The following is a 26,942-nucleotide window of genomic DNA, read 5'->3' on the forward strand; positions in this document are numbered from 1 at the left end:
AACAATGACAAAATAAAGCCCACTCTCCACAACATAAATTTTTAATGGAATTCGCGGGGAAACAGACGGAGGAATGGCGAACTACACGCCGAGGATACTTTATGGGCGTCCGAAATAAGTAAGAAACGAATAAGGCAAGGCAAACAGGACGACCACGCTCGTAAAGAGGATAATAAGGCATGTTTACGACACCGGGAAACCGTAAACCTGGACGACCCCAGCCAGGTACCGGTCCCCTTTATTGAGTTAGGGTCTCCACTAATTGATAGATGGATCTGTGGGGTCGCAAATTGGAGCCCTATTTAATTTATTGAGTTTCTTCCTACTCCAAAATTAGCTGGTTTTGTGGCAAATGCTAGAACAATTGCGCAGTTCCTAGGTTCTATTTTTGTAAATACATGATTAAAAAAAAATCACGTTATACCTTTTTACTTTAATATCTAAAAGGCTCAACAATTAAGGTTTATCAAAGGAGGGAATAACACACAATTAACAATAAAATTATTTGCTTCTTGATCGCTTCTAGAACAAGATTATGTTTCGGCAGCAATTATTCCCCTTTTTAAGACCTATCCCCAGCCCCACTCACAATTAAAGTTTAATTTAGCATAATTATTTTCTTGTCAGTGTTGATTTGAGGTTTGGGAAACAAAAACTGGTTCATATTTTCATTCAGTTCTTCTAGCGCCAATTGTGCTTGGAGCCTAAAAAAACACGTTCTCAGTCACTTTTCTCCATTTTTTTCAAATCTCACCTCATAATATCGTCCTTGTCATTTTCGTAGATCTGTTTCAGTGTTCGGTAAACTGGAAGAATGTCGTCTTTAAGGAATGCAATCATTTCCTTTTCCAAACCGGTCAGCAACTGTCTGATAACGGTCACGGCAGCTCTGCGGCATTCTGGCGCTTTATCCGTTATAATAATAGCGTCAACGCACGTCAAAACCTAGGGAAAACTCTAATTATTAGTAAACTATAAAACAAATACAAAGAGACTTACTTCGGTAACGACAGTTCCTAATTTGTAGCCTAGAACCCGACAAATTTCCCCCAGATTAACCAAACTGGAAGCGCGCACTAAATGGTCGTCATCTTTGGTGCCTACCAGAAAAGTGTTTAACAGTACTGCTTTGTATTTTGGAGCCATTTCACCTAGAAGCCAAAGTTGTTAGTTTGTATTTGCCACTTATCCGAGTAAATACCTAAAGTTTTAGACACCCTAACCAACACTTCCCCCAGTTTGATGCGAATTTCGTGACTGTCGTCACTTTTTCTGGTAAAATCCGCATATTCATCGCACAATGTGTGTATTACAGTGTCGGTGAATATGGTGCACATGGTTGCTAACCCATCCACTGCAGTTAAATAAATAAAGGAGTCGTCGTCTGCTAGATTTTGCTAAAATTACAAATAAATTCTTACAAGATTAGTATTCAATTTACTACTCGCCGCATCTGCGTAAATCACAGTAGTTTTTACACATTTATTACATTAGAATTGAATCCAATTACCTGAAAATACACAGGATATTCTTATCTCTAACACTAATAAAATTTTTACCTGAAATATGGTCAAAACATACTGTTTCTTCTCCATCACATCCTTATCCTTTTTCTCCACCAATTTTTTTAAAGCCATAAGTCCATGCCCACGAACTGGCAACAACGGATCACCTATGTCTTCCAAAATCAAGTCCAACTTGGACTTGTTCTTATCCGTTTCACTTCTTTTATTAGTGTAACTGAAAATGTTTTTCTCAACTTTTTCAATCAAGTCGACCAACTCCTTGTGATGAGTTTCCAATTTAATTTTGTGCAGTACTTCCTTGAATACCCTAAACATGCTCAGAGATTTCTTTGTGTAGTTTGCTGATAAAGTATTCAAAACCATCATTACAGTGAACAGGGTTTTAAAGTCGTCGTCTTCAAACTGGGTTGTTCTGTGTACATTTGCAGCTACCATATCATCCAGAGTGTCTTTTAGGAATGTTATGATCTCCAAAGGGTTGTCTAGAATGTGTTTTTGCACTTGTCTTTTCTGTATCAAAGTTATAAGGTCACTCAACACAACCAAACTGGTTAAGTTCAGTTGTTGTTCATTTGTGGTTTGAAAGAGCTTTTTTCTGGACACTATACAAGTAATTAGGTATTTGAAGTACTTCACAGATAACTCAGTGTTGTTGTTTAGTAAACTTTCAAGACTGGCACAATAGTTTTGTTGCTCAATAATTGTTTTAAGTAAAATTTCTGAACCTTCTACTGTTAATACAAGATTTTTCCTGAATGGTAGTATGTCATTTTGAGCATCACAGTTTCCAAACATTAAACTATCAAACACTAAAATATCTTCATCAGTGTTTTTTAAATACTCTACAAGCACAGCTTTGGCTTCAGCGCAAGTGGTCTTAAAAATAGTCTCTAAACAACATTGATAGACTCTGAAAACTACCTCTAAAACTGGTTTTAGCAATGCAAGAGGCAAACAAGGGCTATCTGCATTTTTCTCCACAAATATTGCATGCACCAATCTGATACTCTGCATAATCTGGTCAGTATAACTACCATCTTTAAAACCTGCACCCTGTATAGTCAAATAAACCAGGCCTTGTAAAGCTCTTTTAACAAAAATCCCCCTGCTCAACTCAGCATCAATATGGTAAAGTCTTTTAGTACACAACACAAACAAATGTTCATTTCTGTTCTCACTATCTAAATATCTCACAATCTGTTGACATAAATTATCTTTAAAATCTTCTCTATCCTTACAACTCAACACTAACTTAAACACCACATCCAGAACTTTCCATTCTTCAGTATTTCCCTCCATCATCATGGCTACAGTGATGCGTTCAACTCCTCTAGGAGTCACTAAAATACCAGTCAAAGTTTGTGACACTTGTTTTCTAAACCAAGGAGGTGCAGTATTAAGAGGTATTGACATAGTTTCTTTTACATAACATGCTGAATGTGAGAGACTGTTCAATAAGTTAACAGCAAGTTTTTTATCATTTAACAGCGTTTCATATATCTCTTTAGAGGTAGTTTCTAATAGGGTTTTGTTTAAAGGGCAATAAGCTATTTGATACAGTCCACTCAAAATTGATCTCAAACAGTCTGGTAACAGTAAAGCTTTTAAATGGATGTTCTTCAAAAAGTGACAAAAAGCAACCAGGGAACATTTAAGTATGTTGTAATCCACAAACTCATCTTCCTTTTTGGTTTTACCAAAGATTGGTGTAGCATAACAAGGAATTTTTGGTAGCATTTTAGTGTTTACTCCTAGTTTCATCAAAGTGTTTACAGCAGTCTTTGTTGATTTCACTTCTTTTATGCTGAGTAGCTCTGAAAAGTTTGAGCTTGTCAAAATAGTGCCAATGTGGTTGAAAATGTAGTATTTAGCCAATAAATACTTCCATTTCCAGGTGATTTCCTTTGAAAAGTAGTGTTTAGTAATTGTGTGCAACTCAGCATTGATGGTATGATAATCCGCCACTTTGGAGTAGAGTTGCCGGCATGGTTTTTCAAATGGATTGTCTTCTGGTTTAAATAAGAAACATTATTAATGGATTGCACAAAACATTCATAAAAATGTTCTTTTATTGAAATATTAGGAGTCTTTTTTTACTACTTTTTGAAATGGAATATCTCAGTAACATGAAGAGCTAGAGAGGCCAGTTTTGGATCATTTTGTAGTATTTTTTATCCTATTTCTAAGTGAAATCTATAAGAGTTCAAATAAAAAAGTTACAATCATTCAAAAATTTAAAAAATGCCATTTTTGCAAAAAGTGCAATTTTGGCAATTTTTTATTTTGCTCCAGGAGGGTTCCAATGCACAGCAAATGGCATATTTATACCAAAGGACCTTAAATTAGATGAAATAAGTACAAAAAAAGCCATTTAAAATTTTTTTACGTCCTCTAGCGGCCAAACGGTGTGATCAATTAACTCATGGGGGGATATTTTTGGAAAGATTGAAATCTGCTCTCTTTTGTTTTCTATGACATTTTGACTGTAACTTGTCAAATAAGGGAGTAATTTAGGGTCAAAGCAATGTGTGTCAAAAAATACAAGGTTTGTTATTTTAAATTGTACAGAATTTGGTGTATTATTAAAACGAATATGTTTAAAAAATGTGTTAACAAATACATCAGCAAAAAAATCTAGAATAAGTATGAAATAATTAAAAATCCACATCTATTTCTTTATTTTCTTCTATTACCTAATAACTGAAGCAGTGGGCAGCACAATTTGCAAAAAGGTGTATAATCCCTAAGTACAGGCTAACTAGAAAAGTTCTATCAAATGATCAGCACTGCCCTCGAAGTGCATCATATACCAGCATATAATATAATAAAGACAGCATTTAATTGAAACTATGATAATCAAAATGTTTTATAGGTAACAGTATAATTTAAATAAATGTGGTAATTAAAAGCTGCAGAGTTTTATAAAAAATGGTTTTTACAAGACTAATGACTTACCAGCTGCAAACTCCTTATCCTCAAGAAAAGAAAAGTCACAAAATAAGGTCAATAATTCAGTTTTATTCATCTTTAAACAAACTCTTTCGATATAGTTTTAAATTTAACAATTTTACTATTTATTTTGTATTTTCAAATTTTAGTATTTACTTTTTAAGTTTATAGGTTAGAAACAAAATTCTTCTCTTTATCATCAGTCAGCTGATCGATCCAACCTAGGAAATCAGTATGGCCCAATCGAAAACGATGCGTTGTCTGACGTCAGAGCGGATGCTAAGGCAAGCAATATAGATTATTTACAGTAACATAACAACTGCTTGATTGATTAAGCTTGGGACAATTATGTTCTAATAAGATTGAACCGCCTTTTTTAAGAAAACTATTTTTTAGTGTAATTAATAAGTACTGTTAGAATACAATCAAGCAAAAATCTCTTTTGCAATTATTTTACATAAAATATTGTAACATTATAAAATCTATTTTGTCTACTTTCAAGTTGTTTTAACAGAGCAACCTGTTTAAAAAGTTTCCTACACATCAAACGGTAGCGAAAATTTGAAAAGACTTTCAGGCAAAACGAGTCTACATTCTAAAAGAGCAACCAACACTGCTCCAGCTCGTAGGCACGTGCCTGGCATGCATAACGATCGCACCTATTATATTATAGCAAATCTCATTTGTGACAATAATTTAAATGTAAATATATCCGGAATGTAGGTGATGACGAGGTTCAGTGTTGGAGTATTATTGAACAATCTTAACCAAATAGAAAAATGTTATTGGTTTAGTTGTGCAACTTGTTTCTCTTTGATTAATTTTTCTTGCTGTTTCTTCAACAGGTCTTCTATAGTTTCTAACCAAAGTTGCGCAATTTCTTTGGAGATTTTCTTAAACTTGTAGCTAATTTTCCCAGACTTTGTGTAATGGACAAATGAAAATGCAGGCTTCTTCTTAGTAGGTGATTCTATACATGGTTGACCTATTTCGTACATACTGATGTGTTTTTGATAGTAATAACTGTCCTCATTTTCCTATAAAAAGATTACGTTTAGATGACGAAAACTGATGTGAATTCCTCAAAGCAAACCTTGGTGAAGAGCATCACCTTAGAGTACAAATGAACACTAAATGTAGCATTGTCGTCCTGTTCGGACGAAACTACAAAAGTGTTTTTAAGCAAGTAATTCCCAAAACTGTCATCCATATGGCAATCTATAAACACCAAGGAAGGCACTATAACATATAAATTATGTTAGTATTTACAAAAATATGTAAATAATTACCTTTTTTATTAAATTTTAACTCATCAAATTTATTAATAGGCTTTAATAAATCGTCAACTGATTTTTGTATGTTACTAAAAACACTAACAACTTGAGTTACACGGTTAATAGGTTCTTCCAAATCCACATTATCCGATAATGTAGCTATTTCCTTTAACGCAATATTGTAGTCGCTTAATCTACTGGTAAGCATATCTTTTAAGTTAACTTCCTTCTTAAAGTCAGTCTGAAAATTAACTTTATTAAACAGCTTTTTGATATACCCTCAGGACTTACTCCCACTTCTGCTATTACTGTAGTTATATGGCCCAATTTATCAGCCAGGAACTCTTCATAAAGGGAAATGAGTTGGGTCTGCATAAAAAAATCTGTAAAGTACAGGAGATTTTACTAATAATCATTACTTACGTGTTTAGTAAAGCAGGAACTTAAATCTTCTATGGAATGAACTGATAGTAAATCACATCCAAATTTTTTTTGACATTCAAACAGTGCTTCAACCCGTTGAGTCAACACATCGGATCTTGCTTTAATAAGTTCAGAAGAGTGTCGTTTGATTGTGAATAGATATACCTGAAAATTGTTATTAAAAAAATATAGAATAGTTTGTAATTTCAAACTTACTGAAACTACACCCTTTAAGTCGTCAAAGTACTTTAATTCAGAGTATTTGAGGCTTTCAATCAAACTACAAATTTCCTGGCTGGAAAAAAACGTTTTGTCAGTCAAATAGTGGTGGAATAGTTAAAGATATACCTGTTTTTCACTGTTTCTTTGTTATCAGTTAACCGTTGGGTAGTTCTGGTATGCCAATCATCTCCTAGTAATGAGGAGTAAACGGTATTCCTAATTTCGACCAATTCTTCAAATGAGCTTGCTTGGTTTGTAGCGTGGTTGTCATTAGATTTGCGTGACGAGTTCGTAATATTTTCTGTATTAAAACATGTAAAATGGAACAAGCAACTATTATTTCTAAGATATAATATACAGGGTGTCCGGAAAATACGTGTACAACGTTTGACGACAGACTCCTGACGTCAAAATATGTCGATCTAAGCCGACTTAGTTATATCCAAAATTGTCTCGTTTAGCCGGTAGAGGGCGTCAAAAATTTGTAAAAATATTGGGTACAATTTCATTTCTTAAAGAGTATTGATAAGTGTATTCAGCAAGATGGCGGTCATTTTACACATTTGCTTAAGTAATGTTTTTGGTTTACTTAGTTTCTTACAATAAATAATTTCAACTTTATTATACCTACTTTGATGTATGCAGGTAATTGTAAATTTTTTTTTTCTGGCGAAACAGCTCATCCACCGGGAAATATTAAAGAGGTAAAATAGCTTCAAAATACTTCCGGTCACTCGACAAAAATATCTGGGTTGTCATAACGCCGTTCATATAAAAAATGAGGAGAAATGTTGACGTATTATATCACTTTTATAACACTTCCACTTATTTACAGCCGGTGACTATACTACTAGAAAACGTCATTTTATAGTATTAGTCTACATACTAAAATTCATTAAAATCCATTAGCAGGTTTTCACGTAATTTAGTAAAAAACCAATATTTTTACAAATTTTTGACGCCCTCTACCGGCTAAACGAGACAATTTTGGATATAACTAAGTCGGCTTAGATCGACATATTTTGACGTCAGGAGTCTGTCGTCAAACGTTGTACACGTATTTTCCGGACACCCTGTATATATCTTAGATATGATAAACGCGCTTTGGCAAATTATTATTACAAAACAATCGTCAATTATTAGCGTCCCGACCGATTTTATGACAATATAACAGGATTATCAATACTAAACAATAACCTTGAAGTAAATCCGTCAGAATCACAAATTTCTGAAAATACAGATATCATATGTATGCAGAAAAATAGACCCAAAATTAGTTAACTGCATATTTGTTAAGCAACAGTGCTTTCCTTACAAGAATGAGTTAAGGACACGCCTTCATTGATTCTGTTTTTTTTCTATGATAGCATCAATATGACAAGACGCATCGATGAACTACGATTAATAATAACTAATAAATACAACCAAACCCTAAAAAAAAACCAAAAGTTTATCAATACCCAGTAATATGACACTCCTTCTACAGCCCCACCTTTCTTTACAATTTTACCCAATAAACTGCAATTTTACGAAACCTCTTTAAGGTTTGTTACTTTCAGAAAAAAAGAATAATTTGACTTTTATTTACGTATAGAGGGCGAAAAAAGAAACATTAAACCCGCAAAGTTTTGAGAGGAATTTTTTTTATGCACAAATAATTTTTCTTTACAAATTACTTTTTATTGTTCAAGTATGACATTTGAATGACGACGTACAGTCCTATAAAACGGGCCGTAAAAATTACCCAATGCCCTAGCTTGTAAAATCATTGTTTCCGCCTTGTGTTTCCGCTCACATTAAACAAGAAAATACTATTGAATAACTTAATGAATAAACTTACCAACTAACTTTGTTACTTCTAATTCATCCTCTTTATTTGCTATAATATTAACAGCCTCGTTAATTTGTTCTGTAGATGATTTGTATGTTCCTGGTATAGGTTGAGGCATGCTTTTTTCTTCTTTCTTAAATTCTTCTAGTTCTTCAACCACTTCTTTTTGGTCTTCATTTTCTACAATAGTTTCGTAGTGATGATCTTCACCTATGTGATGATTGCTTAACTTTTTTATTTCTAAATCAATAATATCATCAAGTTGGTGTAGAACGGTGTAGAATTCATTCTGTGTTGATGTAGTGGTAGGAGTGTCTTCATCGCTGGATTGAACTGATATCTTCGGTGATTCATTAGTCACTTCTTCTTGGTCTGCCCTGTTGTAATTTTTTGGACCTTTAACCGAGCAAGGAAGCTTCTCCTTAAATGCCCCTTCTTCAAAAAACCGCTTCAACTCAGAAACTTTACTGATTTCACACATTATTATAATCACAAAATTGTAAAGATTGGGGTTGGTAATAACTGTTATTTGTGCGTGGATTTTCGCTTTTATATAGCCTCATAAGGTGGTTAATTTATTGAATTGAGATTAAATTATTTAAAAGCAGTTTATTAATGCTGATAACGTCTGTTTTTATGTCGTATTGTTCGATAGACTTAAAACCACCAATCACGACAATTAAACATATGTCATTTGGTGACGAATAATTAAAATAATCTTAGATTATTTTATAAGATACTAAGTTATCATTTAGATTGTGTTTTCACAGTGTAAGGTGAACCATTGAAATGTCATATGAAATAGATGAACAATTCCTAGGCTACTCTAAATTTATACAGGAATTCATGAAGCAAATGGAGGAACAAAGATTAAAGCCTGTTTTGCCAAAAAAGCCTGTCTTGCCAAGAAAGTTTGCGCCTGCCTATACCCCGGTCGACTCTTTTCAGGGGATCGGTCGTGTATGAGGGCCTCAAGATCTATAACCATCTGGGCAGAGAATATAGGCTAATGCCATACCCACAATTTCGAAGGGGGGTTAAGAGTTTTCTGATAACAAAGTCTTATTACAGCCTGGAAGAGTATTATAGTGATAGTCTTTAATGTCTTTGTATTTATTTAGTTCTTTAGTGTCTTTGTGTTTTTTTTTTAGTTAACTTGTATTTATTTAGCTTTGTACACAAGAACTCTGTTCTTTTTACAATAAAGCGTATTTTGATTTGATTTGATTTGATTTGATTTGAAAGCCGATATTAAAGAAAGAAAAGCCGATTCCTGCACCAAGAAAGAACCGAGAAAGCTATGCCGGTACCATCAGGAACGCATCCGATGATATTAAGGCAATTGAAATTGCTTCAGAAGGTATTAGTAGTAAATAGTTCACTTTTTTATTCCATTGTTCTGGCGTATCAAGAATCAACAGCGGAATATATCTATAAATAAAATCTATATTCTAGAACGTCCACTCATGAAACTAAAAAGATCAAAAACGTTTGCTACAATTGACAAACCATGCAGTCATAATCAGGAAGAAGATATGGCTCCTACATCTGATGAAACACAATTATTAGAAACGTAATACGTGAAAATGTAATATTTCAATTCATCACAACTTATATTTTCTTTAGGAACATCAAAAGCTTTACAGGGTCCGAAATACATCACTTGGAGACACTAAAAATTATCATTCCTGTAAGTTACGAATATTTTGAGTTACTGGAAAAATTTCAATTGATTTTATAGGTATTTATGATGGCACTTAAAAAACGTTTCGCAATTGAAACGAACATCAATATGGCAGCAATCGAATGTCTTGTGAACAGGTTAATTGAAGGACAAACGAAGTTTGTGTTGCATGATTTAAACCGGGCAGAAACTTACAAAGAAGTCTTGCATTGCTTCCGTACGAATGTAAGGTCTTATATTCCTTTGCCTACAATAAATGTTGTTTAGTTGATAATTTGGAAAACGCCATGTCAGCTTTTTATAAATGATTCTAAGAATAAGGTATCAACTAAATCGACAATAGATCAATTTGCTTTATATCTCTAAACTTGCCAATATCATGCTCATCGATCATTGGTTTAATCAGATCTTTCAGCATATTCATCTACACTTACCTGGTGCAATTTTGGTGTTGCCCTAAATTTGACGTTATGGTGAGAATTTCAAGTAAGCTTTTAGTCAGAAAACTAGATATTTTGCTTAGAAACTAGAAAACAGAATTTCTTCTCCAAGTAGCGGTTTTTGCTTTAAATCAACCACTGTCTTATTCTATATGGTAACTGATAGGTTTCCATTTTTGCACCAGTTGTCCACTATGTCTGGTTTCTCTCCAAAAAAACTACAGAGAAATCTACTCTGTACTAAATTCATCGACTTGTTTGTATACATTTAGAAATCACCAGGAGAGATACTCTATACTGTTCTTACTAAAAGCTCATTAATTTTGTAGGAATATCATTGTTGTTCTAAAACTATATATTTTTTTAGGAAGATCTCTTCTATACCTATCGTGGATTTTTTCTGCAAAAATGCTCATTATTCACATTCCCCATTACTCGTCCTAAGGTGAAACTGTATAAGTGCTTTTAATATGTGACGCTTACAACCATTGAATTTCAGACAAATTTTAGAACTGAAGTCAATTTAAGGCAATTCCTCAACGACCGAATAACACTTTATAAAAAGTTTATCTTACCAGTTAATTTAGTACCATTTAACTGCTATGAAGACACAGAACAAGTTCGTAGCCTACTGAATTGGATCACCATGGATGTAAATGAAAATCTGGAAATTTCAAAACCATTAACAATCGTTCAGGATACTGATCGATTTTTTGTGAGACAAGAAAGTTTGTTGATTATAGCTGTTAATTAACAATGAACTAATTAGTGCAGTTTACAGTACCAGAAGCATTTTTTACACAACCCTCAACAGTAACCAAGTACGGAAAATACTACCTGAACAACAAATTTATAGTGAATATGGATTTTGAGAGTAGCATATTGTGGGTCCATTTATTTACTAAAATAATGTTGTTCACCAAAGTATAACAGTTAACATAAAAACCTTTATTAAACATATTAATTATATTTTTCAGGAACTGAAAAAGAGCTACTTGTATAAATTTCACCTCAACATGGACGAGATTGGTTTTTCTCCGGCAAGAAACACTAAAAACATGATAGAAATTACACAGTACGGTAAAAAAGGCCCTTTGTTAACTTATCGTCTTGAAGGGCAATCTAAGGACATGGATAATTGGAAACGTTGTATAGAAAATATCTTACAAGAACAACAACAAGAGCTAAAGAGATGATACAACCTCAATAATCTTTATGAATCCAGAGTTTTGTTTTTTTTTGGAAATTTACTTTCGAACAAAAATAATTGAATTGTATATAATGTTTATAATACGTAAAGTACTAATATAATATTTTGTTTATTCCTACCACAAATTACATTAATAATATAATAATAATAATACCCTACTCCCAGTAGGGTAGGGTTCCATTTTCCACAGCTTCTTTAATTCTTAGTTTATGATGAGATTATCGCAAATGCTGCAATTGTAGACCCTCTGCAACTTCTGTAGGTTTACAGTTAACTTTCAGTAAGTCATCATTTCTCACTTTTTTTTCCATTTTTCACTGTTACTAAACTAAATTTGGTTCCAGTACACGCGCCAACCTTTTTGGATGCATTTAGCACAATTCTAAAAGTAACAATAGCAGCGGTGTAGGTTTTTCCTATTTATATACGCCTTGAAAGAGAATCGAACCTTGACTAATTTTGCGCGTTTTTAATCGCTTTTCTACTTGAAGTTAAATTAGTTTATTATTATCAGGTATTTTACGTTCGAGTAACTTTAAAGCGGTCGCGAAATTAAGGTTTTAGTGTTGTACCATCGTTTTGACTACGTAAAAATGTGCTCTGATCATTAGCGTTTCCAATGACTTAGCGATTTTTATAAGGTAGGTTAACAACATGTATACATACAGTACAAACAATAATATTTTTCATGCTCACTAAATTACACAGTTATTTCGTCATTGGTTTGTGTGATGCAGTAAAATTTGGTTTGTTGGAACTAAGCCAAATAGACCTACTACAAGGCAATGTTTTCAGTTTATTTGGTTTAAACCTTCAATCATGTTGGATGATTAAATGTTTGAAAAACGTTCTTAATGATTGTAACCTAATCATTTCTTATCACCTTATGAAAACTGATAACGTCCATAAACACACTTAGCCTGATATCTATGATAATAACGTAAAGTTCTCACTTTTTGTTTTGCTGTTAATGAATTAAATGTGGGTGTGAGTGTACGATACTACAAATGTCACGTCAACAGGGTATGGATCACCATATAACGTTCCAGGAAGTCGATCTCAGGCCAGATCCTACCCATGACAATGATGGTGTCCCCACCAGACCACAATCAACGTCAAAATTCCACAACTTTTTTAGTTCCGCAGTTAGAAAAACGTTTTCTAAAAAAAAGCGGAGACATACTACCGCAGCTGGTGACATTGACCTACTTAAGAACAGCATTTCCTTACCAACAAACTGCAGCCAACTCAAAGTATCGGAAGTTGATATTGAGTTATCCAACAACAACTCAATCCACCATTGTCCTTTTGATATAACTGGATACGGCCAGTTTCTTTTAATGGACCAGTTCCGGACCAACAAACCCAAAAAGATGACAATTATGGTGTTCCTTTATGAGAAAATCATCATATTCACTAAGGTAGCCTTTTTTTTAATTTATATGCAACTTGTATCTGAAATAATACTTTATTAAAGAAGCAACTAAACGAAGACTCTTTCTACTACATGGGCAGTTTGAAATTGGATCAGGTAGCTCTAATGCCTCAGGAAAAAAATAAAAAGAAATTAGAGCTAAAAGACCATTGGGCTAGCACCAAGTTTCACAAAGACGTGGTGATCTCTTTGGAGGCTCCCTCGGAGTATATACAAACCGAGTGGAGAAAGGCGATAGAGAAGTGTTTGTGGGGACAATTGCTTAAAGCTAAGAGAGAAGCTGACGATGGAGTGAGAAATACCTTCTGATCGTTAATTTTTGTTTTATACTTGTGTTTTGTCTGTTATTAGGCTGTGATTTTTAAGTAATATAATGTTTTTAAGTAAGTTTAACAGTTATTTTTTGTTATTTATGGAAAAAAAGTGTTTCAAAAATGTGTTCAGTTCATTATTTTACAGCAACTAGTCTGCAAAGGCTAAAATGGATATTTCCTTTACTTTCACTGTTTTTTTAAACTGTTCAAGATGTTGGTAATTTCCTGCTATTTCGAACTAAACTAAAAACTGTGTTCAAATTTGCTTACCATACAGGGTTCACCCTTATAGAGGTTAATGTAAATCTAAACGTACATCAATCATTCTGAAAATTTGCATCTTTAGGTAATGATAGAACGCTCTCTTGATCTAAAATAGTTCATAATTGCCAAGTTGCCGTTTGTATTAAAGAGTAGCAGCAACCTTGTTATTTTAAATGTATATAATTAGTGAAAATGAAAAAGCATTAAAAATATAAATGATCGAGGTTTCACATAAAAAAATGACTGGCGGCAAAAACATTAATTTTTAGCCACCCTGTATAATTTATATTCAAATTTCTTCCTAAGTTATAGTAGATCAGTTATCATTAACCTGTAACCAAAATGTCTTCTTTCTACGATTCAACATAACCGACTATGAACAATTTTAAACTTCTTTTCAACTTCTGAATAAGAATATACAAAGTGTTCCATTTAAAATACACAGCACATACAAGCGGCAACGTGGCAATGCAGTGACAAAACTATTTTAGATTGATAGAGAGATTCATTACCTAAACATGCAAATTTAGATCTTCATAATGGTCTAAGATCCACTGTTGAGCATCCTGTAGAACAGGGTATCTCAAACAATTGAAATACAATTTAGGAAACACTCACTAAATTAAAAACAACAAAAGAAAAAGAAAAAAATATGTAATTAATCACTTAGACATAAAGTACCTTACTAATAGTGTATATTGGAACTTAAGAACAACTTTCATCCTGAGCCTAGAAATTAAAAGTTACTTAATACAAACTACTAATTTTTAATTTAAAAAACTAACCTTTTCGACAGCAGAATGTAAGTTTTCAACAATGGCTCGTCCAGCTTGCTCCACCATCCCGGTAAACACACCTTCTTTATTCTGTAAAAGTTGAAAAGGTGTCCCAAATTCCAAAACGCAGCCCGCGTCCATCACCAACACTTTATCCGAGTCCATAATGGTTTGCAATCGATGAGCTATTGTCAGTACGGTGCAATCAGAAAATTTTCTTCTAATTGTGAGTTGAATCAAAGCATCGGTTTGCGGGTCAACATTGGCGGTAGCCTCGTCCAAAACGAGAATTTTGTTATTTTTGATTATTGCTCTGGCAAGACACAGAAGTTGACGTTGTCCCACACTAAAATTACTGCCGCCCTCAGAAACGATACTGTGAAGACCATTAGGCATTTCGGAAATAGTGTTTTTGAGTTCAACTTGATCTAAAGCGCTCCACAAAGTTTCGTCGCTGTACTCATCAAAACGATCCAAGTTTTTACGCAGAGAACCAGAAAATAAAACTGGTTCCTGCGGTATAATTGCTATACTTGCTCTAAGACGTTCTAGTGAAACTGTTTCGATATCCACGTCATCAATACATATTACACCTTCGTTTATCGCAAGACGGAATAAGGCAATAATAATAGAAGATTTTCCAGCACCAGTTCTACCCACTATACCAACTCTTTCTTTGCCCTGTATAGTAAAGGTTAGATCTTTGAGTACGTTAGGTTCTTCAGGGCTGTAACGCATAGACAAGCCCTTAAAGGTGATTTTTCCATCTAACGGCCAATCTTTTGATGGTTGCTTCGACCCACGATTCGGTTCAGGGACAACGTCCACGTACTCCTTAATTCGTTCCACGGAAGTCATTTGATTTTCCAGTTCGCTCCATTGCCGAATACACATTTGGAACATTCCGGTTAAAGCCATTGACTGAGTTATCGATAAACCAACAAACCCACCAGGAGTATCTAAAACACAGGCAATCGAGAAACGTTTAAAACCCCAAATAAACTTACCTTTTGTAAACAAAAAGCTCATGGTAACAAAAAATATATAAATAGTGCAACCAAAGTCCAACCAGAACCCAAAAGTCCGACCCACAGCAATAAAAATAACAGCAGGAGAACTGTTACGGTTTTGTAACTTTTCAAACTCTTTACAAAGTACAGCTTGAGCCCTAAAAGCCCTTATGGTAGTTAAACCTTGTAGAGAAGCAGTTAAATGGGAATAAACAGGGCTTCTCGCTAAAAAAAGTATTTTCAATCATTTCTGGTTAGGTGTGTAAGCATACAACTTACTGATACTTTCCACTCGCTTCACGTCTCTACTAGTCGCAATGTAAACCACCCTCATAAAGTAAAATATGAATAAGATTACTACAGTGGGTATTAGCATCCAAGGATTGACGGTGGCGACTACCACAGTGGTGGAAATTACTGTAAGTGCACCCTGTAAAATAAGAAAAGTGGCAAATGAGCTAAATTTTCTTTTCTACCAAGTAGAAAGGAAATTTAAAAACTCACCAACACTATTTTTAAGTAAATTCAGTGTAAAACTGCTTAATAAAATTAACAATTATCGGGGGCAATACCAGAAGAGCTCAGATTTAGCCGGATAATTTTTGTGCTTGTCTTAGAACACTTTCTTTTCGGTGTAACAGCACGAGACCTGTTGTAACTAAATCACGAGAGCGTAGCTCGAGTGATTTTGCCAAACAGGTCGAGTTTTGTACCATAAAGAAAGTATGAGAAGACAAGCGGAAAAATTATCCTGTTCAAAATCTGAGCTCGAATGGTATTTGATAAGACAATTCCATGAATATAATTAATAATATAATAAGACTGCGACTGCCTTGTACTGGCAGAAATACATTTTTCTGGTTCTTTTGATTTTCTGCTGTAGAACTCTATCCGAAGCGAGCCATAACCAAAACAATACAACAATACGAACAAACATCAAAAATTGACAGTGCCAGCAAAAACCTCAAGGTGAGACATTGCAACAATAGAAGTTTAGTGAAAATCCGTGGAAACGATGAAATCAACAGCAAAATTTATCCGATTTTTTTATCCGCTAGCAAACTCTCTTCCTTCCTTATTAGCCGATAGCAAACCGTGTTTTGATGACGTATATATGGCATTTTTTGTACATGAGTGGAATTGTCGGGGGCAATACCACAAGAGCTCAGATTTAGCCGGATAATTTTTGTGCTTGTCTTAGAATACTTTCTTTTTGGTGTAACTGCACGAGACCTGTTGTAACTAAATCACGAGAGCGCAGCTCGAGTGATTTTGCCAAACAGGTCGAGTTTTGTACCATAAAGAAAGTATGAGAAGACAAGCGGAAAAATTATCCTGTTCAAAATCTGAGCTCGAATGGTATTTGATAAGACAATTCCATGAATATAATCAATAATATAATAAGACTGCGACTGCCTTGTACTGGCAGAAATACATTTTTCTGGTTCTTTTGATTTTCTGCAGTAGAACTCTATCCGAAGCGAGCCATAACCAAAACAATACGAACAAAAATCAAAATTGACAGTGCCAGCAAAAATCTCAAGGTGAGACATTGCAACAATAGAAGTGTAGTGAAAATCCGTGGAAACGATGAAATCAACAGAAAAATTTATCCGATTTTTTTATCCGCTAGCAAACTCTCTTCCTTCCTTATTAGCCGATAGCAAACCGTGTTTTGATGACGTATATATGGCATTTTTTGTACATGAGTGGAATTGTCGAGAATAAATATTTTACAAAATACAAGAAATTATTTTTTGGTCATAAGAAAACCTTCTTTTGTTGATGAAGACTTATTATTGCTCCTGCTTTAAGTTCTTCCACTTTTAATTAATTAAATATGTAGTTTAAATCATCAGAAGCAAATTAATATAAGTAGTAATCAGTTAGGTATTTTTAATGTCAACAGTTTAGAAACTTAAAATTGATTTTCTTCTTGTCTTCTCAGACTTAAGCTCTGTTGACACTCACCTGAAAAGCATCTAACATAGTAGCAGGTAAACTCTCATCCACTTGGTTCATATCATTTGAAAATCTATTCAGAATCCGTCCAGATGGGTTGGTGTTAAAGAACCGCATAGTGCCATAAACAATCTTATCAAACATTTTATTATGCAATGTGGTGGAAGCCGTCATGGCGAAGCGGAAAAAACAAATGGATCTGCTTACAGTCAATGCTGCTAACGCGATAACAAGAACGGTGTAAATTATTACGGCTAAATCCTCTGTCATGTATTTTAGCCACAATTCTTGAATGGGTGTAGTTGACTGGACAGTGTTATTAGATGTTTGACTAATCTCTTCGGCGTTCACCCTTTAAATTGGAATTTTAATTAAGGTTCAATGCAAAGAAAAAATAGTCAGGTGACTTACCACCAGGACACAAAGTAGTCAGAAAGACCTGCTATACTCTGAGCCGCGATGAACATAAGCAAAATCCACAAAGCTTTACACCAGTGGCCACCATTTTGAAAATATATTCCGTATACCCCAAAAGCGACATTACCAACAGCTTTGCTTTCCTTGTTAACTGTAGGCGCTTTGGGGTTCGTTTGCTCTTTCTTGTCAATCCCTGTTTTGCTACTATTGATTTCCATCGCAACAGTCTCTTCCTCAGAAGATTCCTCTTCAAGTTTTTCATTCAATTCCACCAAAAGTTTGGCATACTCATGTCCTGAATCGTGGATTTCCTCAAAAGTCCCTGAGAACTTCACCGTCCCGTTATCCAGCAAGTAAATTTTTCGAGCATATCTCAAATATTGCAGTTGATGCGTAACTAAAATCACGCATTTATCGCTTAAGTACCGCTGGATGCACTTTTCGAAAATGTGTTTTCCTACATGCGTGTCTACGGCAGACAGAGGATCGTCCAGAAGGTAAATGTCAGCCTGTCTGTACACAGCTCTAGCCAAATTAATTCGAGCTTTTTGACCGCCGCTTAGTGTCACTCCACGGTCACCAACTAACGTCTCATCCCCAAAAGGAAAAAGGGCAAAATCTCGCTTTAAAGCGCATACCTCGACGACTTCCTCATAGCGTTTATGATCAAACGGTTGTCCGAAAAGTATGTTTTGTCTGATGTTACTCATAAAAAGCCAAGGCTCTTGCGAACTGTAAGATATCTTCCCTAGAATTAAAAATATACTTCATAGAAAATGGAAAAGTTTAGTTAGACCAGAAATACATTTGACGAAGTTGAACTTATGGTTTTTAGGTTATTCTGGCCTTATTACAGAAAATTAAATTTGGAATTCAAGTAAAAACGCCTCTAAACCGATTATAACTAGTTTAGCCTGTATAGAAGCGACATTTGGTTTGAATAGAGCTTAATTAGACTGATTTATATGCCTTAACTTTTTCTATTGTTGTCAAAACGTCTCCAAACCTAGAAGAGCAACAGTGCTCCGTCGGGTCGTTCCCTGCTGATAAAATTCTGGTGTTTTTGAGAGAATATGGCGGTCCATCATCAGTGTTATTTGACACTGATCAGAAGCTCTTTAAAGTGACACAACACATATTTAATATTTTTTTTCTAAATGGACTTCTTTCAAAATATATTAATATATCATTGTAAACCCCCTGATGCATTTTTATAAACCATTGTTCTACTGACAAATTTTAAATACCAACTCTCCAAACGTTTTACTTACCATTAACATGTAGGTCGCCCTTTAAAGGTGGAAGTTCCCGCAAAATCGCATATAGCAAAGTGGTTTTTCCACTACCAACTGGGCCCACAACAACTGCCATTTCTTCAGCTGACACGTGCATTGAAACATCTTGAAGTGAATAATCCTCAAACTTTTGATTCCACTTGACGTAAACATTACTTAGCTCCACTAAGTTATTAGAAAATTGGGAGAGTTCTTTTTCGTCTAAGCCATTTTGTAAAGACAACGCCTTCGAAGCAGTTTGCTGATCAATTTCTTCTTTCATCAGAAAATCTGTGATTCGTTTAACGGATATCTGAGCTTCGGCTAAATGAGTTGCACCCTCTGGTAAGCGTTTGGTTAGGACAGGTCTAAGAATAGTATAGAAGGAGGTGACCACATAAACAAATTGGGCAGTGATAACGTTCCCAGTTAGTACGAAGATAATTATAGACACCCAAATGGCCATTTTTGTTACAAATAGTTGGAAAGAATAGACTAAAGCTTTTATGTAAGAGTTCTTCCTGATTTGTTGCATTTCTTTCCTAGTTTAGTGATAAAAAAAAATCAAGATATAGTGTCTTTAAAGGAGATTTAAGACTTACCATCTGCTAATCTCCACCAATTTTGTAAAAGGTTTTTCCCATGTGTACATTTTGATGACTTGAATGGCAGTAATAATTTCGTTCATCAGGCGGATTCTTTCATCAGTTTTAAGTGCAGTGCTCATTCTAAAAATTGATGTCATCTTGCCCAGACCCACTAAAATTCGATTTTTTTTAAATTCTCTCCCTACTTAATTAACAAACTTATACTTACTCTGAATGGGAAAAAATAACATCAAAAAGAAAACCCCCGCCATACCGCTAACTCCAACATAAACGTACAAGAGCACAATAACCACCACCATTTCAACAGGTCCCAACCACAGACTGTGTATGTGTTTGACTGCATTTTCAAATCTCGTCACATCATTAGAAATTAAATTCACCATTTGACCGATATTGGTTTCCACTAGAGAGGAGCGGCTCAGTTTTAACGCTTTCCTGTATATCAATGCCGTGGCCGCTACTTTAATTTTCACCCCCATAATCAACTGGTACATCATAAAATTATGCTGACAAAACATCACCAAACCTGGTGAAAGCACCATAAGAGCTGAATACAAGTATGCCTCATTTCTGGTAATGGTGTTGTTTGGTTGGTAGTATTGCAGCAATTGCGATAAAATTAAAGGCTGAGCCAGTCTAAAAACAAACAATATTAGGTGTTATGCTGTGTTATTTTGATAAAAATGTGTCGATTTTCAGATAGATGATTTTTACCTAGCTTGGGTGCTTTAATTTAAAGTTTTAAGGGTGTGGAAGCCCTGATTTTATTACTCGAATCATAGTAAAGAGTGGGTACTACCTGAAAATAAAGACAACAGTTTGTAATAAACATTATTTTAACAAAATAATATAGTTATTTACGTTTAGAAGGCCAAAAGTAAAGAGTTATAGGGATTAGCTTTAAGTGCGTAGTGCTTTATTTTATGCTTTGAATTTAGTTTGTTTACTTTTTAGGCATTCTATCCTGAACCATTGAGGTTTCAGCTGTCTGTTGGTCTTCATCAGTTACACACCCAGTATAGCGTTATGCGTAAAATCATTTTTCATTTGTTATCAAAAACAGTTTTATTTTTAAAACTTATACTTTGTGAAGCCTTACCTGGCACAAAGCTCGGTGAATGACTGCAATAAAGCCAACCATGCAATTTCCTTTCCAAACATTCTAAAAATGGCTCTCCACAAAGAAGGGTTTTTCCTATTTAACTGCTTTTCCCATTGCTTTTCCAATTGGTCTCCTAAATATGTGGCCTCATGCTGTTTCAAGCTTGGATACAAATCTTCTTCCACCAAATCTTTGTGATATCCTTGGTAAAAAAGGGGAAATAGCCATCTAAACAAAATTCACTGTTAATTTATGTTACTAACATTATTGAATTATGGGGTACTTACGTGAAAAACAGTTTTGAAAATAGATTTGCTCTCATGAAAGGATGAATTTTTTCAGTTTTATCTAACACAGTGTTGTCCTCCATGGTTGCCTGACTTGAATAACCATAGCAAATTAGCAAATCAAATCCTTTCAAATTTATTTCTACACAAAATGTAGTATTTACTCAAACCAAACTTTAAATAATCTTCCAAGATTTTTTATCACATATTTTGCCACTTCTGAATACAATAATTACTATCTGATGTGTTCATAGATTAAAAGGTATTATGACACTGTAAGGTCAGTCAAGTGCGTTTTAAATGCATATTATTACACAATATTACCTAATATATTTTTAACAAAAAACTACAATTTGAAATTAGTGGGAGTGCCATACTAAAAATGAATAAAATGTATGACTAATACAGTGTAACTTGCCTCACATAAATACATAAAAATAAGTATTTGAAACATGTAAATGATTGTGGGTAATAAAATAAAAAAATTGCAATACAAAACTGACCTTTCTATTTCCTATAACCCGACAGCAACCATACTTTCTTAATTTAACATCACTTTTCCCATATTATTGATCTCATGTTTTCATTTATAGCAACCTTGAATTTAATTTGCACTGATAAAGCTTTGAAAATCAAGCTTTTTTCAAGCTAAGTATCTAATTTGTGTATAGCAGTATATTAACAAAATAAGACTACAGAATGGGTATTATAAAAATTGTTATAATTATTCAATAACAAAACTGAACAGTCTTGCCAGTGTAACAGAGTCAAGATGCACCACTCTTTCATACATTCACATAATCTACCATAAATTAAGCTTAGTACAATAAATTAAAGCTTATACAGGTAAATATTATATACAATTAAAAATGTTAGAATACTCTAGGATACTGCAAAGTACTATCAGTTTTGTAGAACAAAAGAACTTTTGAAAGAATTTAAAGAACCTCCTGCAACTCTAAAAGCATACAGTCCAGTCACCAAAACAACAGCATACAAAGGCACTAAAGTTGCTGAATAAATTTCATAACGATTAAATAAAGTCAAACAAGATGCAAGTAAATGTGACAGTACCACATATCCTACTTGTGCCTTATTCTTATTATCACATCCATTGAAAAATATCACACTCCAGAATGTGTGCAACAAAATAAAGGCTAAAGTTGTAGCAGAACTGGAAAGAAAAAACATTTCACTTCCCCTTTTTAGTCCCATAGTACCAGGTCCAATAGCATCAGCCAATATGTTGACTAGAGAAAAGGCTCCACTGATTATACCAAATCCAAGTCCGCTCACATAAGCTAAAATGTGCTTGTTGTCAATTAAAGTGGCATGATCATCGGTGATTTTCATTAGGCCGTTTTCAGCTTTGCGTAAAATGCGATAGATTAAATAGCGGAAGGCTTCTTGGAAACATATTGAACAAATCAGACCGAAAACTAAATACTGTCTTAAAGGTATCACTATAAACCACACCACAGAAGATAGCAAAAGGGACAGTAGCCAGAAAAACGCCGCTGCTATGAGGATGATAATCCGAACTGGGTCATGGACTATGGTGAACAGGAACATTGCAAAAGGGGCCCCAAACGCCAAGAAGGCACAGCCGAAAAACTCCATGACAGTCATCTTTTTATCTTACTATTTTTAATAATGGTTTAAATATACAAGTTTGTTACTTTTTTACTAAACTGGAACTACTTAAATTTGAGAAAATATCAAAGAATTATAAATATTTTAATTTACCAAATAATTGATTAGTAAATACTCTGTCAAATGTCACAAATAAATAAGTAAACATCAACGTCCTGCGTCAGATCCATATTCTCATTAGTCACGTGATTAAGAAGTACCTTGTTTTACACTTTACCACATGATTAACTATCACAGTCAAGATCTGATTTCGAACGTGGTGGTAAACGTCAACTGCGGCTGACATTTTTTAAATTTTTGTTTACTTTTCAAAAAAGTAAACAACCAGTTTTTTGTTTGAATTTTTAAAAACTTTTTCTGGATAGATTCAAGCCAAAATGAAACTTGAAAGATCATGATATTTTTTTTTAAACTGATACCAAAAACCACGTGGACTGTTGATAAAAATTATTGAGAAAGTTTTGTGGTTTGCGTCTCATTTCGATTTGGTTATTGTGGTATAAATCTCGCTCTCTCTATTACAAAACTCCAAGGGCAACTCAAAGGGCATTGCACTCTGTTTTTGCCTTTGATTTGGAAGGGGAATTAATTCTGTGTTGTGGGAGGCGGAACACAGATAAATGATATTTAGGCGATAAAAGTGATGACATCACCTAATAATTTATTTACCAATAATCAATGTATGAGTAACATCCGAGATATCGTAAATTAAAAATGTTTGCATTATAATATCACAACACTCCCAATATGGTAAGTAATCTGCAACTCACACTATACTTAACAGTAAACATTTATTTTTTAGTCAGGAACTGTTAACATCTGTGAAATAAAAGATGAAGTCAAGCAGGCCCTTAGGAATTTTCGTTTTAAAAAAAATAAAGATACAGCAGCTTTAATCTGTAAGTACTACAATATTTGTTTCAGTTAAGGTTAGTGGGTGGATATATTTGTCTTTATACAGTGAAAGTGGACAGAGAAAAGCAACAAATCTTCATTGATGAACAGTTGGATGATACAACAATTGAAGCCATACAAGAAAATCTTCCAAGCCACCAGCCCCGTTTTGTAATTCTATCATACAAACAAGAACACAAAGATGGAAGAGTGTCCTATCCCTTGTGCTTCATTTTTTTTACCCCTCGCGATAGTCATGCAGAACTTCAAATGATGTATGCAGGCTCAAAATTGGCTTTGCAAAAAGAGGCAGATGTTTCAAGGGCCTATGAAATCCGTGAATTGGAAGATTTAACAGAAGAGTGGTTGTTAAGCAAATTAGGAAACTAAAAAATTGTACTGTAATATTAGGACAGTGTATGTGCTTAATAGATGTAAAAATAAAATCCAATAAGTCATTGTAATTTGCTATTTATTGTCTACTATTACAACATTATTTACAGCACTGATAGACAAAAACTGTGTAAAACCTAACAATAAATTAGCATATTCTTACAAACTACAGGAAGTTTCAGTTCTAAAATTTCCATCAATTTGGAATTTTAGAACCGAAATCCTTAAACAGAACTGTTCCTGCTTGCTGAAAAGATCTGGCTGTGGCGCTATGAATCTTGACTACTCTCTATGCAATCAACACGTAAATCATTCTGCAATAAACAGATTAATGTTAGAGATTTCGGTTCTATAATTGCCTTAAAGCTATATTATGAAAATATCACTTGTTATATGAATATGTATAAAAACATTTAAAGTAGAAAGTCAGGCAGTTTCTACTGGTAATCTTTCCAATGCCATTACATACCCATACAAATAGTAGAAGAAGGAAATTAAATAGAAGGCAAGCTTGATCCAACCTTCTCTCTGGCACAATGTTAACTGGTCAGCATTCATTATACTGGTCGGGTCATAAATGCCCACAGTAGACATCACTGGCCTAGTCCGATATCTGTTTATATGGTACAGAATTAAAGGTAAGTTTATAAAGAATGTTAACCATTCTCCAGAAATTGCTAGCAATACATTAAAGAACATGTGCAAGATGTACTCAGGCAACACCAGCTGAAAAATAGTAATTAAAACCTGGACTTTTCATTGTAGTCAACAAAACCTCACCGGGTTTAGGCTGTTACATTGATCTATAGGATTTTTGTAGTCGGTTTTCAGTTCATCAATGGCAATCACATGGAATAGGGAGAAAAATATGAGAAACGCGTCTCCGATTAGTGCTATAATATAAGCGAAAGCGGCAAAATTAAACACCATGTTTGTACTGTTTAGTAGACCCTAAATACAAACGCAGTTTATGTTGATATACTAAAGTAATTGGGATTTTTCTAATAATATCGGCAAAAATTTTTACGGTGCATTTGACAGTGACAATCAAGTTATCACAAGATTTTAGGTTAAGGATTATGTTTACGTTTCTCTTCTTCTCACTCAACTTAAATACTTTTGACTTTTGACAACGTTGGTTTTAATAACCATCGACATATAAATCTAGTCCCAATTAGATTTAATTTTTAATTTAACTGAAATTTGTTTTTACTGTTGTGTGTAGGATAAAATGATAAATTCGTATTGAACATAACAAACTTAGAAACGATAAATAACATTTAATCGTTAAAATCAATCCTTAGAATTGTGGACGTTAACGATGAAAATTAATAGCTCAGACTTAAAATATTCTGCCTCTATTTTCAATGAATACGGTTCGGGGATTAAGCCAACTTTAAATGATGTGTTGGGTTTACATTCAAAACAAACACGTCGTCGAAATGTTTAGGACGTATTTTGAAAAGTGTCATACTAAAGCTTTCTGTTTAGTAAACCAGGCTGAATGTTGTTTTACAAACACTAGGTAATAATAATAACAACAGAACGGGCTCGTTTAACGAGTCATTTTTTTAAAAAAGTACAAACTCGACCTGCACTCTGATGCACGTAGGAAAAATTAACACTTTTGGAAAATACCAAAACAAACTGTGTGGTACCTAACTCTCTTTATAGTGTATTTAGAAATTGGGAACAAATATAATGAGAAGAGGGTGTAATAAAAATCGAAATATCAAAATAACGGCCACACGTACGTGGAGCAGCAGCCGCACATTCCAGACTATTAAAAGCGAGATTTATAGCCACGAAAAAAGTCAGCCTCTAAACGTCTACAAATTGTTCAGCCGGTAAATGAGCCCCATTTGTCACCCGGCCTAATACACCAAGTCATTTCCAAGTTAATTTCGTACACCCGGTAAATCTGTATTGTTGACACGTTTATTAGTATCAGCTGAGTGTTTATTTCCACTTGTCAGGGAATTTACGCTAATGAAATTGAAACGAGGAAAATCCTTTGCATATGTTTCCTCATTAATAATAATTTATTTTTATTTTTCTTCTGAATAATTGTGCGATAATGATAAAAGTGTGATAGACAAACTATAGTGTGTACTGCTTGAAAATACCTATACTGAACAAATTATAAGTGTAATAAAGAAAGAAAAACTTTGACAATCATTGAACCAGTCGCTATTTATTGGCAGTTGTCAAAACAACAAACCCTTTTTACTCATTCCAATACTATAACAGATATTAAAATGCTTTTTAGCACCATACTAAGGTAAGTCTAGATTAAATAGGATATTTTACGCTAGAATTGAAAATACCTACGATTTTTTTTTGTTTAGAATGCCAAATAGGACCGAACATAACATAGTGTCAGCACCACCTCTAGTAAAAATCTCCCCAAAGCAAAAGTTAGCTTACGGCTTGGTAATGGCGATATGCTGGATAGCCCCGCCCTTAGCTACAATCAGCGCCATCCCTTACATGCGCAACAAAAAGGAGGGCGGTGGTAAGGACAATGAACAACCCCCTGAAGAATAATTGTGCCTACTAACGTATTCAACTCAATGTTCAGGGAGTTATTCAAATAATTTAATTTAGTAATAAAAAGGTTTGCAGTGTGCTTTTTATGTTTTTTATCTATGGATTATTTAAGTTTCACAAGTCTTGAAATTTTTTTTTATGCATGTGAATGCACAATTTGAAAACTTTAAAATGCGGAAAATTAATTAAACCTACTTCATCTTTTTGGTACCCTCTGTATATATTTTTAATCATCATCATCAAGTGAATCTTATAGCTTTGGCTTCACAACCTACAATGGGATGAGGTAACAATAGACAAGGTAGTAAATGACAAACAGATCGACATCACATTGATCGACTTATTTGAGGTATGTTTTCTCGTTTTTTAACATTTAACTTCTGGTACACCAAGTAAAGTAGGTTATTCTTGTAGCTCCTGAAGATGGTCATTTATGTGACCGAA

At 34.0% G+C, this 26,942-nt stretch overlaps 8 protein-coding genes and 1 long non-coding RNA gene across 17 annotated transcripts; 4 read left to right on the top strand and 5 right to left on the bottom strand.

The window, feature by feature from the left end:
* Positions 1–489: 489 nt before the first annotated feature.
* Positions 490–4,624, bottom strand: Tango6 (transport and golgi organization 6). Its single transcript, XM_081985778.1, has 6 exons — positions 4,482–4,624; positions 1,560–3,535; positions 1,202–1,397; positions 1,000–1,151; positions 755–945; positions 490–704 (listed from the first exon to the last, which is right to left on the bottom strand). The coding sequence occupies exons 1-6, from the start codon at positions 4,549–4,551 to the stop codon at positions 599–601; spliced, it is 2,691 nt and encodes an 896-aa protein (XP_081841904.1). The 5' UTR covers positions 4,552–4,624; the 3' UTR covers positions 490–598.
* On the bottom strand, positions 4,525–9,016 carry LOC145733122 (pleckstrin homology domain-containing family G member 1-like). 3 transcript variants are annotated; one of them, XM_081985781.1, is made up of 8 exons: positions 8,235–9,016; positions 6,521–6,695; positions 6,389–6,467; positions 6,173–6,337; positions 6,047–6,118; positions 5,765–5,990; positions 5,569–5,714; positions 4,525–5,512 (listed from the first exon to the last, which is right to left on the bottom strand). In XM_081985781.1, the coding sequence occupies exons 1-8, from the start codon at positions 8,704–8,706 to the stop codon at positions 5,258–5,260; spliced, it is 1,590 nt and encodes a 529-aa protein (XP_081841907.1). In that variant the 5' UTR covers positions 8,707–9,016; the 3' UTR covers positions 4,525–5,257. The 3 variants fall into 3 exon arrangements, with proteins under 3 accessions (XP_081841907.1, XP_081841909.1, XP_081841906.1); XM_081985783.1 differs by having other exon boundaries at positions 5,569–5,693; positions 6,041–6,118; XM_081985780.1 differs by having other exon boundaries at positions 6,041–6,118.
* LOC145733124 (uncharacterized) lies at positions 9,010–11,684 on the top strand. The gene is made up of 9 exons (XM_081985785.1): positions 9,010–9,132; positions 9,466–9,585; positions 9,681–9,798; positions 9,852–9,915; positions 9,967–10,134; positions 10,717–10,794; positions 10,849–11,077; positions 11,131–11,273; positions 11,327–11,684. The coding sequence occupies exons 1-9, from the start codon at positions 9,015–9,017 to the stop codon at positions 11,543–11,545; spliced, it is 1,257 nt and encodes a 418-aa protein (XP_081841911.1). The 5' UTR covers positions 9,010–9,014; the 3' UTR covers positions 11,546–11,684.
* Positions 11,685–11,777: 93 nt separating this feature from the next.
* LOC145733126 (uncharacterized) lies at positions 11,778–13,387 on the top strand. 3 transcript variants are annotated; one of them, XM_081985789.1, is made up of 3 exons: positions 11,778–12,200; positions 12,582–12,980; positions 13,037–13,387. In XM_081985789.1, exons 2-3 carry the CDS (start codon positions 12,585–12,587, stop codon positions 13,301–13,303), a joined length of 663 nt encoding a protein of 220 aa, XP_081841915.1. In that variant the 5' UTR covers positions 11,778–12,200; positions 12,582–12,584; the 3' UTR covers positions 13,304–13,387. The 3 variants fall into 3 exon arrangements, with proteins under 3 accessions (XP_081841915.1, XP_081841914.1, XP_081841913.1); XM_081985788.1 differs by lacking the exon at positions 11,778–12,200 and having other exon boundaries at positions 12,287–12,980; positions 13,040–13,387; XM_081985787.1 differs by lacking the exon at positions 11,778–12,200 and having other exon boundaries at positions 12,300–12,980.
* An 822-nt stretch (positions 13,388–14,209) lies between these two features.
* Positions 14,210–21,652, bottom strand: LOC145733118 (putative multidrug resistance-associated protein lethal(2)03659). 4 transcript variants are annotated; one of them, XM_081985775.1, is made up of 12 exons: positions 21,512–21,652; positions 21,009–21,101; positions 20,719–20,949; positions 19,828–20,255; positions 19,614–19,770; positions 19,009–19,553; positions 17,732–18,485; positions 17,330–17,672; positions 15,638–15,788; positions 15,356–15,583; positions 14,358–15,307; positions 14,210–14,301 (listed from the first exon to the last, which is right to left on the bottom strand). In XM_081985775.1, exons 2-12 carry the CDS (start codon positions 21,089–21,091, stop codon positions 14,278–14,280), a joined length of 3,894 nt encoding a protein of 1,297 aa, XP_081841901.1. In that variant the 5' UTR covers positions 21,092–21,101; positions 21,512–21,652; the 3' UTR covers positions 14,210–14,277. The 4 variants fall into 4 exon arrangements, with proteins under 4 accessions (XP_081841901.1, XP_081841900.1, XP_081841902.1 ...); XM_081985774.1 differs by having other exon boundaries at positions 21,009–21,562; XM_081985776.1 differs by lacking the exons at positions 21,009–21,101; positions 21,512–21,652 and adding an exon at positions 20,334–20,418 and having other exon boundaries at positions 20,719–20,858.
* Positions 21,653–21,708: 56 nt separating this feature from the next.
* Positions 21,709–22,784, bottom strand: aph-1 (gamma-secretase subunit Aph-1). The gene has a single exon (XM_081985786.1). The coding sequence runs from the start codon at positions 22,635–22,637 to the stop codon at positions 21,912–21,914; it is 726 nt and encodes a 241-aa protein (XP_081841912.1). The 5' UTR covers positions 22,638–22,784; the 3' UTR covers positions 21,709–21,911.
* A 203-nt stretch (positions 22,785–22,987) lies between these two features.
* On the top strand, positions 22,988–24,019 carry GMF (Glia maturation factor). The gene is made up of 3 exons (XM_081985792.1): positions 22,988–23,411; positions 23,464–23,560; positions 23,623–24,019. Exons 1-3 carry the CDS (start codon positions 23,409–23,411, stop codon positions 23,943–23,945), a joined length of 423 nt encoding a protein of 140 aa, XP_081841918.1. The 5' UTR covers positions 22,988–23,408; the 3' UTR covers positions 23,946–24,019.
* On the bottom strand, positions 24,011–25,016 carry cni (protein cornichon). Of its 2 annotated transcripts, XM_081985791.1 has the most exons (3): positions 24,729–25,013; positions 24,418–24,674; positions 24,011–24,262 (listed from the first exon to the last, which is right to left on the bottom strand). In XM_081985791.1, exons 1-3 carry the CDS (start codon positions 24,876–24,878, stop codon positions 24,238–24,240), a joined length of 432 nt encoding a protein of 143 aa, XP_081841917.1. In that variant the 5' UTR covers positions 24,879–25,013; the 3' UTR covers positions 24,011–24,237. The 2 variants fall into 2 exon arrangements, with proteins under 2 accessions (XP_081841917.1, XP_081841916.1); XM_081985790.1 differs by having other exon boundaries at positions 24,169–24,674; positions 24,729–25,016.
* Positions 25,017–25,953: 937 nt separating this feature from the next.
* On the top strand, positions 25,954–26,708 carry LOC145733130 (uncharacterized). The gene is made up of 2 exons (XR_014179121.1): positions 25,954–26,229; positions 26,297–26,708. It is a non-coding gene; the product is annotated as an uncharacterized LOC145733130 (long non-coding RNA).
* The last annotated feature ends 234 nt before the right edge of the window (positions 26,709–26,942 follow it).

Source organism: Ips typographus, linkage group LG8, assembly GCF_016097725.1.
Source record: "Ips typographus isolate SLU linkage group LG8, UJ_Ityp_2.0, whole genome shotgun sequence".
NCBI lineage: Eukaryota > Metazoa > Arthropoda > Insecta > Coleoptera > Curculionidae > Ips > Ips typographus.

Coding starts and splice junctions, on each gene's coding strand:
- Tango6 (XM_081985778.1), bottom strand. CDS start 4,551: ATGAATAAAACTGAATTATTGACCTTATTTTGTGACTTTTCTTTTCTT. Junction 1,152..1,201: donor TAGGGTGTCTAAAACTTTAG/GTATTTACTCGG, acceptor TTTGGCTTCTAG/GTGAAATGGCTCCAAAATAC. Junction 946..999: donor TAGGAACTGTCGTTACCGAA/GTAAGTCTCTTT, acceptor AGTTTTCCCTAG/GTTTTGACGTGCGTTGACGC.
- LOC145733122 (XM_081985780.1), bottom strand. CDS start 8,706: ATGTGTGAAATCAGTAAAGTTTCTGAGTTGAAGCGGTTTTTTGAAGAA. Junction 6,119..6,172: donor GTTCCTGCTTTACTAAACAC/GTAAGTAATGAT, acceptor TTTTTTATGCAG/ACCCAACTCATTTCCCTTTA. Junction 5,715..5,764: donor GTTAAAATTTAATAAAAAAG/GTAATTATTTAC, acceptor TATATGTTATAG/TGCCTTCCTTGGTGTTTATA.
- LOC145733124 (XM_081985785.1), top strand. CDS start 9,015: ATGTCATATGAAATAGATGAACAATTCCTAGGCTACTCTAAATTTATA. Junction 9,799..9,851: donor GAAACACAATTATTAGAAAC/GTAATACGTGAA, acceptor TATTTTCTTTAG/GAACATCAAAAGCTTTACAG. Junction 10,795..10,848: donor TCCCCATTACTCGTCCTAAG/GTGAAACTGTAT, acceptor ATTGAATTTCAG/ACAAATTTTAGAACTGAAGT.
- LOC145733126 (XM_081985787.1), top strand. CDS start 12,567: ATGTCACGTCAACAGGGTATGGATCACCATATAACGTTCCAGGAAGTC. Junction 12,981..13,036: donor AAATCATCATATTCACTAAG/GTAGCCTTTTTT, acceptor ACTTTATTAAAG/AAGCAACTAAACGAAGACTC.
- LOC145733118 (XM_081985775.1), bottom strand. CDS start 21,091: ATGGAGGACAACACTGTGTTAGATAAAACTGAAAAAATTCATCCTTTC. Junction 20,256..20,718: donor TTCACCGAGCTTTGTGCCAG/GTAAGGCTTCAC, acceptor GTTTGTTTTTAG/ACTGGCTCAGCCTTTAATTT. Junction 15,584..15,637: donor GAAGCGAGTGGAAAGTATCA/GTAAGTTGTATG, acceptor TACTTTTTTTAG/CGAGAAGCCCTGTTTATTCC.
- aph-1 (XM_081985786.1), bottom strand. CDS start 22,637: ATGACTGTCATGGAGTTTTTCGGCTGTGCCTTCTTGGCGTTTGGGGCC.
- GMF (XM_081985792.1), top strand. Junction 23,561..23,622: donor AGATACAGCAGCTTTAATCT/GTAAGTACTACA, acceptor GTCTTTATACAG/TGAAAGTGGACAGAGAAAAG.
- cni (XM_081985790.1), bottom strand. CDS start 24,878: ATGGTGTTTAATTTTGCCGCTTTCGCTTATATTATAGCACTAATCGGA. Junction 24,675..24,728: donor AATGTAACAGCCTAAACCCG/GTGAGGTTTTGT, acceptor ACTATTTTTCAG/CTGGTGTTGCCTGAGTACAT.